The 13,027-nt window shown below is 50.0% G+C and overlaps 1 protein-coding gene across 1 annotated transcript; it reads left to right on the top strand.

The window, feature by feature from the left end:
- The first annotated feature begins 4,060 nt into the window (after nucleotides 1–4,060).
- SPR (sepiapterin reductase) lies at nucleotides 4,061–8,870 on the top strand. Its single transcript, XM_036334132.1, has 3 exons — nucleotides 4,061–4,571; nucleotides 5,169–5,459; nucleotides 7,146–8,870. Exons 1-3 carry the CDS (start codon nucleotides 4,250–4,252, stop codon nucleotides 7,334–7,336), a joined length of 804 nt encoding a protein of 267 aa, XP_036190025.1. The 5' UTR covers nucleotides 4,061–4,249; the 3' UTR covers nucleotides 7,337–8,870.
- The last annotated feature ends 4,157 nt before the right edge of the window (nucleotides 8,871–13,027 follow it).

Genomic DNA, 13,027 nt, shown 5'->3' with positions numbered 1-13,027 from the left:
TCTGCAGGCCGACGCTCTATCCACTGAGCCAAACCGGTTAGGACGAGTTATTATGTCTTTTTAGTGTGAAGCAGTTCTTCTGACCTTTTTTTCATGCACTGACTCAAAGAAACTGATCAATGCTCTCACATTCTGGATTTTCTACTTAAAAATAATTTTTTTAAAAATTCTCACCTGAAGATATTCTTTTTAATTGATTTTAGAGAAAAAGGAAGGGTGAGGGAGAGAGAGAAACATCGATCAGTTGCCTCTCTTCACATCCCAACCGGAGAATAAACCTGCAACCCGGGTATGTGCCCTAATTGGGAATCAAACCTGCGACCTTTTGGTGTATGAGACAATGCTCCAACCAACTGAGTCACACTGGCCAGGATGGATTTTTTTACTCTTTTAATTCAATTTAATTTGTCTTTTTGTTATTGGGTTGTAAATATGGTTAATTTTTAAAAATATATGTTTTCATTGATTTTTTTAGACACAGGAAGGGAGAGGGAGAGAGAGATAGAAACATCAATGATGAGAATCAATTGGCTGCCTCTTGCACACCTTCTACTGGAGATCGAGCCCAAAACCCAGGCATGTGACCTGATCAGGAATTGAATCGTGGCCTCCTGGTTCATGGGTCAACGCTCAACCACCAAACCACACTGGCCAGGCAGTAAGGTTAATTTTTCTTAAATTTGCTATTCAGGAATCATTTCAGATTTTTAAAATGATGCAAAAATAGTATTAAGAACTCCTATACACCTTTAACCCAGATTTCGCCAATGTTAACATTTTTTTTTATTAAATCTTTATTGTTCAGATTATCACATTTGTTCCTCTTTTTTCCCCCCATAACTCCCCTCCTCCCAGTTCCCGCCCCACCCTCCACCCTCACTCCCCACCCACTGTCCTCATCCATAGGTGCACGATTTTTGTCCAGTCTCTTCCCGCATCTCCCACACCCCTTTCCCCCCCCAAGAATAGTCAGTTCATTCCCTTTCTATGTCCCTGATTCTATTATGATCACCAGATTATTTGTTCACTTGATTCTTAGGTTCACTTGTTGATAGATGCATGTTTGTTGTTCATAATTTGTATCTTTACCTTTTTCTTCTTCCTCTTCTTAAAGGATACCTTTCAGCATTTCATATAATACTGGTTTGGTGGTGATGAACTCCTTTAGCTTTTCCTTATCTGTGAGAAATCAGCTGACAGTCGTATGGGTATTCCCTTGTAGGTAACTGAGTTTCTTTCTCTTGCTGCTTTTAGGATTTTCTCTTTGTCTTTTGCTCTTGGCATTTTAATTATGATGTGTCTTGGTGTGGTCCTCTTTGGATTCCTTTTGTTTGGGGTTCTCTGCGCTTCCTGGACCTGTAAGTCTATTTCTTTCACCAGGTGGGGGAAGTTTTCTGTCATTATTTCTTCAAATAGGTTTTTAATATCTTGCTCTCTCTCATCTTCTGGCACCCCTATAATTCTGATGTTGGTACGCTTGAAGCTGTCCCAGAGGCTCCTTACACTATCTTCATATTTTCGGATTCTTTTTTCATTTTGCTTTTCCAGTTGGGTGTTTTTTGCTTCTTCGCATTTCGAATCTTTGACTTGATTCTTGCGCTCCTCTGGTCTGCTGTTGGGTGTCTGTACAATATTCTTTATTTCAGTCAGTGTATGCTTAATTTCTAGTTGGTTCTTTATCACAATATCGAGGGTCTCATTAGATTTCTTGAAGATCTCACTACATTTATCGGCGGTCTCACCAGTCTTTTCGAGGGCCTTACTAAGTTTATCGGCAGCTTCTAGACAGTTCTTGAGAGACCTTAAGAGTGTGGTTTTGAGCTCTATATCTTCCATTTCTGACATTTGTGTCCTGTTTCTTTGTCTCCGCATTTTTTTATCTTTTCTTGGTGCACCCCCTAGTGGTCTTTGTGCGCAGTCTTGTTGTAGTTAAGCCTTGATTGTTGTCGGCAATACTGGGGGTGATTTGACCTCCAGGCTAACTGGCTATGAGAGTCCCAATGTTAACATTTTACCACACTTGCTTTATTCATTCTATTTTGTTGAAGATAAGATTCCTTTTACCTCTAAATACTTCAGTGTATTTCCAAGAACAAAGACATTTTCTTATATAACAACAGTGTAATGGTCAAAATCAGAAAATGATGCAAGGCCACTAACTAATCTACAGATTTTATTCAAATTTCACCAATTTTTCTTCTAATGTCCTTTATCAGATTTAGGCTGTCAAATCTATTTTAATATTTCTTACCTTTCAGGCATTTGTACCTTAAAAAAAAAGTTACTACCAATTGCTGTTACAGTAGTCCCCAAACTTGTTTGCATATTAGAATCACCTGGAGATCTTTTAAAAATTCCTAGAGAAAATTCTTAAGGAAAACAAAGCTGAAGGCATCACACTTTCTGAATTCAAATATATTGCAAAGCTATAGTAATTAACACAGTATGGTACGGGCATACTGTACAAGAACACACAATAGAGAAAGGACAGTCCCTTCAATCAATGATGTTCAGAAAATTTGACAGCCACATGCAAAAGAATAAAACTGGACTTTTACGTTACACTAAACACAAAAGTTAAGTTAAAATGGATTAAAGACTTGAATTCAACACTGGAAACCATAAAACTCCCAGAAGAAAACATAAGCAATGAGCTCCTTGACACAGGTCCTGGTGATGGTTTTATTTATTCTGACATCTAAAGCAAAAGCAACACAAGCAAAAATAAACAAATCGGACTACACCAAACTAAAAGCTTATGTACAGTAAAGAAAACCATCAACAAATGAAAAGGCAACCTAGTGAATGGGAGAAAATACTGTATTTGCAAGTCATATATCTGACAAGGGGTTAATATCCAAAATACATAAAAAACTCATACATCTCAACAGCAAAAAATAAATAAATAAAATAATAATAATAAAATAACAAACACAAAACAATCCGATTTAAAAATGGGTAGCCTGGCTGGAGAGGCTCAGAGGTTAAGCATCTACCTATGAAGCAAAAGGTCAAGGCACATGCCGGGGTTGCAGGCTCAATCCCCAGGGGAGTGCCTGCAAGAGGCAGCTAATCAACGATTCTCTCCCATCCTTGATGTTTCTATTTCTCTCTCTCTCTCCCTTCCTCTCTGAAATCAATAAAATATATATATATATTTTAAATGGGCAGAAGAGCCCTAGCCAGTTTGGCACAGTGGATAGAGCGTTGGCCTGTGGACCAAAGGGTCCTGGTTGGATTCCGGTCAAGGGCACCTACGTTGGTTGCACGCTCCTCCCCCACCTGAGCCCTGGTCATGGCTCCTGCAGGAGGCAACCGATGGATGTGTTTCTCTCACACTGATGTTTCTTTCTGTCTTTCCTTCTCTCTTCCACTCTCCCTGAAAATCAATGGGAAAAAAATCCTCAGGTGAGGATTAACAAACAAAAATTAAAATTTTTTAAAAAAATGGGCAGAAGATATGAGTAGACATTTTTCTAAAGAAGGAATACAGATGCACAAGTACAAGGCCGAAATGTGAGTTTCCTGAACCACAGGCCTGGATAGGACTTAGGTGACCATCTCTGCAAACTTCAAGCTGGGAGTAAACCCAATCGCCCCCTAGGAAGAGTGCAGCATGAGTGGGTACAGAATCCCGGGGTACTCAGGCCTTTAGGAAATGGGGGAGTAAGAAATCTGGCACTGGCACCAACTTGCTTAGGGCCTGATAAGGAAGAAGGGGTTTTTACATCACTTGGAGGAGCGACTGCGGTTCCCCCGAAGGTACCTCCTGTAGCCCACAGGGCTGTGAGCTCCCCAGGCCCGGTAGAAACCCCGAAGTCTAACTTGGCACGGGCTTCAGTTAGGGCTTTGGCTGAAAGAGGATGCGAGCCACGGTGCAAGCTGCCCTGACCACGAGGAAGTCACTTGTGCAAGGAAGTCGGGTCTGGACTGCGGAGGAGAACGCGTGCCGGCGGGGAACTGAGGGTGCAGCCGTGCCAGCTCAGAGCGGGGCTAGGATTTCCTGGGGGGGGGGGGGGAGGGGGTAGGGTGATGCCCCGCCCTTTTGGTTTAGCCCTTTCCCGGCGCCACCGACTCTTCCGGAGCTGGTCCTCCACCTCGGCCACCAGCGGCCAAGAAAACAAGTGCGAGGGCGGCGCAGCCCGAGGCCCTAGGTCCCCGCCCCGTCGGGCGAGGTCTCCGCCTACTCCCTACGCGGCCGACCCGCCCCGGGGTCCCGGTACCTGCGCGAGCCGGCGGGGTCGGAGGCATGGAGGGCGACTGTGGCCCGGAGGGCTGCCTGGGGCGCGCGGTGTGCGTGGTGACCGGGGCCTCCCGCGGCTTCGGCCGGGTGCTGACCCTCCTCCTGGCCCCGCTGCTCTCCCCCGGCTCCGTGCTGGTCCTGAACGCCCGGAACGACGAGGCGCTGCGGCAGCTGGAGGCCGAGCTGGGCGCCGGGCGGCCCGGGCCGCGCGTGGTGCGGGTGCCCGCCGACCTGGGCGCCGAGGCCGGCCTGCAGCGGCTCCTCGACGCCGTGCGCGCGCTGCCCAGGCCCGAGGGGCTGCAGCGGGTGCTGCTGGTCAACAATGCAGGTAGGACGCCCGCCGGCGGGCACCGACTCCCCGGGTGGGCGCTGGGAATGCTCAGCGCCCTTTCCCTCTCCCTCTCACAGCCTCCGGCGCTGGGAACTTTAAAGGTGACTGCTCAGAGTCAGAAAAGACGCCCGAAAGTCCTGGCTGTTTCCCTGAGGTGTGGAGGAGGACCCTGTGCGCATTGCATTCCATGCCCCCCGCCCCATTCGCCTTCCGCCCTCCGCCCCTCCCGGTTAAAGGCCAGGTTTTCCTGGAACCCCGTGGAACTTTCCCGATCGTCCTGCTCGGCGCCCTCTGGCGGAGGCCTGAGTCCGGGTGTGGGTCTCCCAGTTGTAGGAAATTTCCCCGCTCCTGCAAATGGCCCCAGAGTTCTCGCCCAGCCCCAGACCAGGGCCTTCTCTGTCCGCAACTTGGGGTGAGTGGGCGCCCCCGGTGTGTGCGTCTGCAGAGCTGCCAAGGGAGAGGCGCCTTCAGGAGCCCTAGGGAGACGGCCCCGATAGGTCTGGATGGGAAGGCGGTGTCTGGAGGAATTTGGAGAGGGCCAGGAGAAGAGAAAGCCCGCTTGCACTGGGTGATTCTTAAGGTCTGGTTTTTCAGGCACGCTTGGGGATGTGTCCAAAGGCTTCGTCAACCTGGCTGATGCTGCTGAAATGAACAGCTACTGGGCTCTGAACTTAACCTCCATGCTCTGCCTGACTTCCTGCATCCTGAGGGCCTTCCCGGACAGTCCTGGCCTCAGCAGGACTGTGGTTAACATCTCTTCCCTCTGTGCTCTGCAGCCCTTCAAGGGCTGGACACTGTACTGTGCGGGGAAGGCGGCCCGTGAGATGATGTTCAAGGTGCTGGCCTCAGAGGAGCCTGGTGTGAGGGTGCTGAGCTATGCTCCAGGTAGGTGGGACGTTACTGCCATCCCTGTCCCCCAGAACCAGCTGGTTCCCCTCTGGGGGCTGGGCAAGGGGCCTAGTCTGGTCCCTCCAAATATAGTGTCCCTGAATCATGAGCCATCATTCCTTAAGGGAAATAAAGGGTCCAAAGAGGTTAGACCTGGCAGGAGCAGGGAGCCATAGTTAGAGGGTGGGGAGAGAGAGTGGGGAGCTGCCTGAACTGGAGAGTGGGCCCAGAAAGTCTGAGCTATTAGAGTTTGAGAGACAGGGCTTGAATTCCAGCCTGTACCCCATTTCCTCATGTAAAACGGAAGATTCTCCTTGTCTCTCAGGGCAGTTAGGAGGACTGAATCAGGAAATATATGTGAAAATCCCTCATGGTGAAGGGCGACCTAATTGTTAGCACTTCAGATTGTTTGATAGGACTTATCACACTATATTCACGTCATTTGTATGCTTCTCTAGCTTGATAGGAAAGCCTTGAAGGCAGGGAATATGCCTGCATGTCTCCAGCACGTAGCAGAGCACCCTCTTGAATCAGTCTGCAGAAAATGCTAGTTGAGTGAAGAGCACACAGACATTGTTGAATGCTGACGGTATCGGCCTGAGCTGTGCTGGAACACTGGTTGGGGGTGGGGGAAATTCTGGGGTAAATCAGGTAGGGCACTCACGGAAGTTAAAGTGTCAGGGATCGTGTGATGTGTGGTTTCTCGCGGCCCTACCATGCTGCCACTGTGCCTTTCTGAAAAGTGAGGCTTGAGGTTGCTGCAATTAGAAGGTGGTGACCGCTATTGTTTAATGTCTGAGCAGCTAAGAGATCCAATAGTCTACTCCCTCTTGGCACCCTGGAGGCCAAGGGGTAGAATGACCTGACCAAAGTTCAGATGTGGCAGAAGTCCAAGGATCAAAGTCCCAGGATCAAACTTCACCTCCAAATTCATGACCAGTGCCATTTCTACTTCCTCATGCTCTCCAGTACCCAGTTCTCCCTAACACATACTTAGTTACTTTTCCAGCCAACAGGCAACTCAGCCGCCAATCTGAGCTCAGCCTAGGACTTATTCAACAGTGCGCAAATAAGAAGCATTCTGGAGCAGACTCCAGAATGCCATGTGACTGGGTTAGATCCCAGCGGACTCTGGGAATTAGGAGGAAGTTGAACTTTTTGCAAGGCTGCCAGGGCCTGAATGAAGGTCGTGGTTTCATTTCAGTCTCTGAAAGAATGTTGTAACCGGTGTCCAAAGTGGGGGAGAGGGGGACGGACGCTGTTTGGCAAAGTAGCAAGTCCCCACTCACCAGGAATGCACAGGTGGTTAAAGACATTCAAGGATCAGGAGGCTGGCTTTTGCAGCCACGGGATTTCTTTCCTTTCTGCCCCTGAGGCCCATTAACTCCAGATTCTGGGGTGCTATCGTTCTGATATGAAAAACAGAAAGTGCCTATAAGAGTTCACTGACATCACCTTAGGAGGAGGCGCTGGTTGGACAGGAGATAATAAGTTTGGCTGTACACCGGGTGGTCTGGAGGAACCATGTTCAGTGGGCATTGGAATTTGAGCTCAGTAGTGACAGAGTGGAGCCTCTGACCACACATATTAGCCAAGATAAAGTGTTGCCTTTGGCCACACTTGACTCCACCTCACTTCACACACATAGCAGGGCCCCCTCATCTTCTGCTTTTTCTCCCCTAGGGCCCCTGGACACAGACATGCAGCAGGTGGCCCGGGAGACCTCTGTGGACCCAGACTTGCGGAAATGGCTGCAGGAGCTGAAGACAAAGGGGGAGCTGGTGGATTGTAAGATGTCAGCCCAGAAACTGCTAAACTTGCTTCAGAAAGATATGTTCAAGTCTGGAGCCCATGTTGACTTCTTCGATAAATAAGCCCCTATCCTTGGTTTCCTGGGGCTCTCTTCCCCCTCTTTCGGGCACACCCAGAAGCCCTGTGCCTCCTCACATCTTGCCACAACGGCACCACCAACTCTGCTTTACACAGATAAGCACTCATGCCTACTGTCCTGCTCTCAGACCCAGCCAGCTGTGAGGTCACTGGGGCACTCAGTTCTTAGGAGTCTGTGTTGAGCACCCAGAGTTAGGGGGAGGCTTATGGGAGTTAGGTGAGAGAAGTGATGGGCATTGGTGTTCTCTCTCCAGGAATAGAATCTCAAGGATGGCAAAAGTAGGACAAGAAGTTGAAACACTGAAGAGAAGGGGTTGGGTCTCCTTCCATGGCCAGTCCACGGGGGGAGGGAGGGAGGCTGCTTCAAGAAGGAGGGCCCAGTAGATTCACAGATGGGCTGGCGGGGAGGGAGGACAGCCAAGTTTTAGCCTATATGGATGCCCTTTACTCAGGGTAACAGGACCGTCTATTGAACTTCAAAGCCTCATTCTTATACCTTCTCTCTCCAGAACCTACTGTTTGTTCCCCAAATGGGGGGTGGGGGGCTGAGAGTTTTTGTACATGTCAAAGGCAGTTACAAATAAAGTGTGAATTGTCCTTTATTAGTGCCTGGAGTACAGTCATGCCTCTGATACAGGGCCCATGACTAATCCCCTGGTTTGCTGGGCCCCGGGGTGTTCCTGAGGCAATTAACCCAAACATGGGGTGCTGCCCTTATTTCCAGAGGAGTTGTGGGGCTGTGTGCCTCTTCTCACCGAGTCCCACCCAGTGGCAAGCCCAGGTTCAAACAAAGTTGGCCAAGATGGGCATTCCCAGACACCTGTTCCTTCATGCTTTTTTGCCTACAGTGACCCCAGTCCTGACTAACCTTTCCTCACCCTTGACTTACTCATGAGGGTCCAGCCTGTAGGGATGGGTCATTTCCCTGGCTCTCTTGGATTCCCATTGAAGAATGGACCTTGAAGGAACTGACTCCTTTCATCCCCTTGCCCTCCACCTGAACCTTAGGCATCCCTTTTCATTCCCATAAATTTTGTTAGGACTTCCTCTCAGGCTCAGATGGTCCATTGGCCTGTTAATTCCAGGATATAACTAAACCAGATAAGTAACTATGCTATTTCTAGCTTCTGTAAATATGCTTGCTTGAATAATGGGAAAGTGAAGGGGGGTGGGGGGCTGGAAATTTGGGCCTGTGTTGGAAATCTGGTGTACGTTCTTAATCAGTCTATGGTCTGGTCACTGCTCCCTCTTAAATCATCTGTCTTGCAGGACCTGTTTGCTTAAGCGTTGTTACCACCTTGGGAAGGCCATAAACTGACGCTCCCAGATGGAATTGTCAGGGCTGGTGCCAGGCCAGGCCTTGACGTAGGGTCTCACAGCACCAATCCCAGAGGGTTTTTTTTGCTCTTTTTGCCTTTATAAGCTTACCCCTAACTTCATTTTGGGACCTCGAGGTTTCGAGTGGCAATAGCCCTTCGTGGTCGCCGTCGGCTTTGAAATAAAAGCTCTAATATTCGACCCTCTGGTTGTGGCGTTTTCTATTGGACTCGCTGAATTTCAGTATAACAGCATGTCTACCCCTTGCTCACATGGCAGTGCTCTGGATCCCACCTCCTCAGGGGCCTGTTGTGGGCCCTCCTGGTTATACCCACCTGGTCCATGGTCCAGGTCCTGGAATGGGCCTAGGACCAACATGCCTTAGGCAGTGGTTCTCAACCTTCTGGCCCTTTAAACACAGTTCCTCATGTTGTGACCCAACCATAAAATTGTTTTCGTTGCTACTTCGTAACTGTAATGTTGCTACTGTTATGAATCTTCATGTAAATATCTGATATGCAGGATGTTCTTAGGTGACCCCTGTGAAAGGGTCGTTCCAACGCCAAAGGGGTCGCGACCCACAGGTTGAGAACTGCTGCCTTAGGGGAAGGTGGGCAAGATTCCAAGAGAGGGAAGCGCTGAGAAACCAGGGGTAGGACCAAACCCCCCTTCTGCAGGTGAGTAGATGTGGACAAGCTGGGGGCTCTGCAGTGGTGGTCAGCCAGCCCCTTTCTGGCCTGTATTTGGGAGGAGAGCTTGGTCCCTGCCAGCCATCTCCAGGACTCCGGCCTCGGTCTGACCAAGCAGCAGGGAACTCTTTGTTCCTCCTGTGCACAGCAGAGGGCGCACCGAGGCCATGCCTCCTGGAGGAAAGGCAGCTCTTCTGGCTGGAGGGAGGCCCTGGGCTGGAGTTGGCGGTGCCCTGCTGGGTTTCCTAGGAGGGAGCAAGCAAATCATGCTTTTTTTTTTTTTCACTCAGAGCCTTTTTACTCACTGGAGTCAAAATCGCTATACACAGATCCCTGCTCGGCCACTTACCAGCTGTAACCCAGGGCAAGTTTTTTCTCTGTGCCTCAATTTCCTTATCTAAAAAAAAGGATTAGCCCTAGCCAGTTTGGCTCACTGGATAGAGCGTCGGCCTGGGGGCTAAAGAGTCCCGGGTTTGATTCCGGTCAAGGGCATGTACCTTGGTTGCGGGCACCTCCCCAGTAGGAGGTGTGCAGGAGGCAGCTGATCGATGCTTTTCTGTCATCGATGTTTCTGACTCTCTATCCCTCTCCCTTCCTCTCTGTAAAAAATCAATAAAATATATTTTTTTTAAAAAAAGGATTATCAGGTGCCTTCCTTAAAGGGCCATTGTATTAAATAAGCCAGTGTTTGTAATGTTAAGCACAGTATTTGCCCCATAGAAGCTACTGTTATTCATTGCCCTTTAATATCAAGATCCAGATCAGCCCAGAGCCCCACTTGCAGCTTCATCTCTTCCTCGTGTCCCAGATGCCCACCCACGGGCTAAACCGAGGCAAGAACTCTCACTGTGCTGTTCTTGTTCTGGGCCTCGGTAGGTCTGGGCTACAGGCTGGACACCTTGTCTTGGACTCACTGACCTATGGGAAATGCATGGACCTTGAAGTCAACAACCCTCAGTCTAACTTCCCTCTGTGATGGAGGTGCTGTGGGGTCTCAGACAGGGCCCTTCCCTTCCGGGGCTTTCCTTAGGACAGATGAGCACTAACATTCCTCCTGCAAACCTTCCTTTAAGTCAGTGATGTCGAACCTTTTGAGCTCGGCGTGTTAGCATTTTGAAAAACCCTAACTTAACTCTGGTGCCGTGTCACATATAGAAATTTTTTGATATTTGCAACCATAGTAAAACAAAGATTTATATTTTTGATATTTATTTTATATATTTAAATGCCATTTAATAAAGAAAAATCAACCAAAAAAATGAGTTCGCGTGTCATAGGTTCGCCATCACTGCTTTAAGTTGTTTCAGACATGGTCCGACAGCCTCTGAGGCATCAGGTTTGCCTCTGCAGGTGGGGCTGGGCCAGCCTGGGTGGGTATTGGGTGGATTTCCCTACCAGACCCCTTGTGCCCATGGAAGTGTGAGGATAGTCAGCGCCAGCCCAACCCCTAGTGGATGTTCCAGCAGTTTTTCTCCTTCCCCACCAGCCTGGTTGTCCAGGACTTAGTGAGCAGTACCACATGTCCCCACGAGGTGGCGAGAACCTCTCACACTTGACATTTGTCCTCTAGGAGCCCAGGGATTTAAGAGCCTTGGAATTGACCCTAGACCTGTCTTTCTGTCTTCATGTCCTATAGGGTTCTGGGCTCTCAGGGGCCCTCATGGAGCTGGAGAAGCAGAAAGGCCAGGATCACTTCCCCTGATGGACCCCACGGCCTCCTTAGTGACCCACTGGCTCTGGCCACAGGGAATTCCAGGCCTCTCTCCTGGGCCTGGACTCAGCCTCCCAGGTCCTCCACCACCGGGGCAGGGAGACTTTCTTGCCAGCCTCCGGGCCACGAGCAGCCACCGATCAGAGGGTTAACAATCTGTGTTCCCAGAGTACACACAGGGGCACATGCAAGCACACACACAATACATGCCTGCACATGCCCAGAGTCCAGCTGCCGGGTTGAGCAGGGGCCTCAGCTTAGCCAAAAGACAAACAAGGTTTCTCTTTGTCTTCAGCATGAATGAGTGGGGCAGTTTTTTGGTTTTGTGTTTTTAATACCCCTGAGCTGGGGGCTGGCAGCAGCTGGCCTGTGAGGAGCAGGGGAGTGAGGGTAATATTCCAGGGACCTCCAGCACCTCTGTCCACGAGGTGGACAGCTGGGACTAGGCTGGTCAGATGCACCCCACCCCCTCCCAATTCCTGTCCTTTGTCCCTCAAATACAGTGCAGGCTGGTGCTCGAGCCCATTGTTAGCCAAGCCTGGAGGTACCCAGCTGCTGCTTCCCCGCCCCCCACCTCAGAACCACAGCCCCATGTCCTGCTGCACCCTGGCATCTCCATGTCATACTTTGAGGAGCTGGGCGCCAGGCAATTGCCTTCTGGTCTCCTTCACATGAACCGCAGCCGCTCCCCACAGAACGTGGCCTCCTATGCTGACATGTGTCTGCAGTAACTCCATCACAGCATATGTGCACACCCCTGGTAACATGCCCAAGACTGCCCAGCTGTGCTCCCTCACCTTTGGGGTCCCAGGTGGTAACAGGGTGGTTGCCTGAGTGGGGACACCTCTCCAGTCACTGGGGCATCTCTCAGTGATCTGGGGTGTGGGGGCGGAAGGGATGGACCAGGTCACTAGATAGCTTGCAGGGAAGTTAACTGAGGAATGACTCGGCCTTGGGCCAGCTGGGGAAGGGTTAGAGGTGGCTGAGGAGAGGATGCAGTGAGCTGTCCTTGCTCCCCACCCCAATCCTGAGGTCTTCCGCCTGCAGTGTTGGGGGGCAGGGCCATGCCTGGATGTTGTCTCCGACTTTTGAAGTAGAGCCCACCTCCCCATCCCACCCCAGAATTATTGTTGCTTCCCAGCAAGACTCCCCTACTTTGCTCTTTGTCTCCCATTTCACCTACCCTCCTCATACATCCCCCTCAGCCCTGCCCACCTTTAGTGTGAAAAGGGAGAGCCCTGGGCTTCTATTTTCAGGAAGGGGTTGGGGAAAAGAAGAAAGGAGGGAGAAGGAAGTTCCTTCTTATTTATTTTCTTTCGTTTTTAAATAATATTTTAATTGATTTTAGAGCGGAAGGGAAAGGGAGAGAGGAGAGAGAGAGAGAAAAACATCGATGAAAGAGAATCATTGATCGGCTGCCTCCTGCATATCCCCCACTGGGGATTGAGTCTGCAACCTGGGCATGTGCCCTTGACCAGAATCAAACCCAGGACCCTTCAGTCCCCAGTCCAACGCTGTACCCACTGAGCCAAACTAGCTAGGGCTATTTTCTTTTTTAAAAAATATATTCTTATTGATTTCAGAGAGGGAAAGAGAAATAGAAACTTCAATGTTGAGAATCATCAATTGCCTCCTGCATGCCCACACCGGGGATCAAGCCCACAACCTGGGCGTGTGCTCTGACCAGGAATCAAACCGTGACTTCCTGGTTCATAGGTTGGTGCCAACCACTGGGCAACACTGGCCGGCTGAAGTTCATTTTTAAATTTGGGGGCTCTACCTCTCAGGCCTAACCCTACCCCCCCCCCCCCACACACACACACACACGCACCCAGCTGACCCCAGAGGCTCAGAAAGATTCCTTAGCTGACTAACCTGGAAGCTGTCTGGTGGTTTCTTAGTCCGCAGGCCCATGCCCCTCCCCATAGCAAGGGAAGAGAGGGGCGCACTCCTCGGAG

The sequence above is a fragment of the Myotis myotis genome, unplaced genomic scaffold (assembly GCF_014108235.1).
Source record: "Myotis myotis isolate mMyoMyo1 unplaced genomic scaffold, mMyoMyo1.p scaffold_m19_p_14, whole genome shotgun sequence".
NCBI classification, from domain to species: domain Eukaryota; kingdom Metazoa; phylum Chordata; class Mammalia; order Chiroptera; family Vespertilionidae; genus Myotis; species Myotis myotis.
Note: the sequence above shows the minus strand (reverse complement) of the source record. Positions and strands in the feature narration are given on the sequence as shown.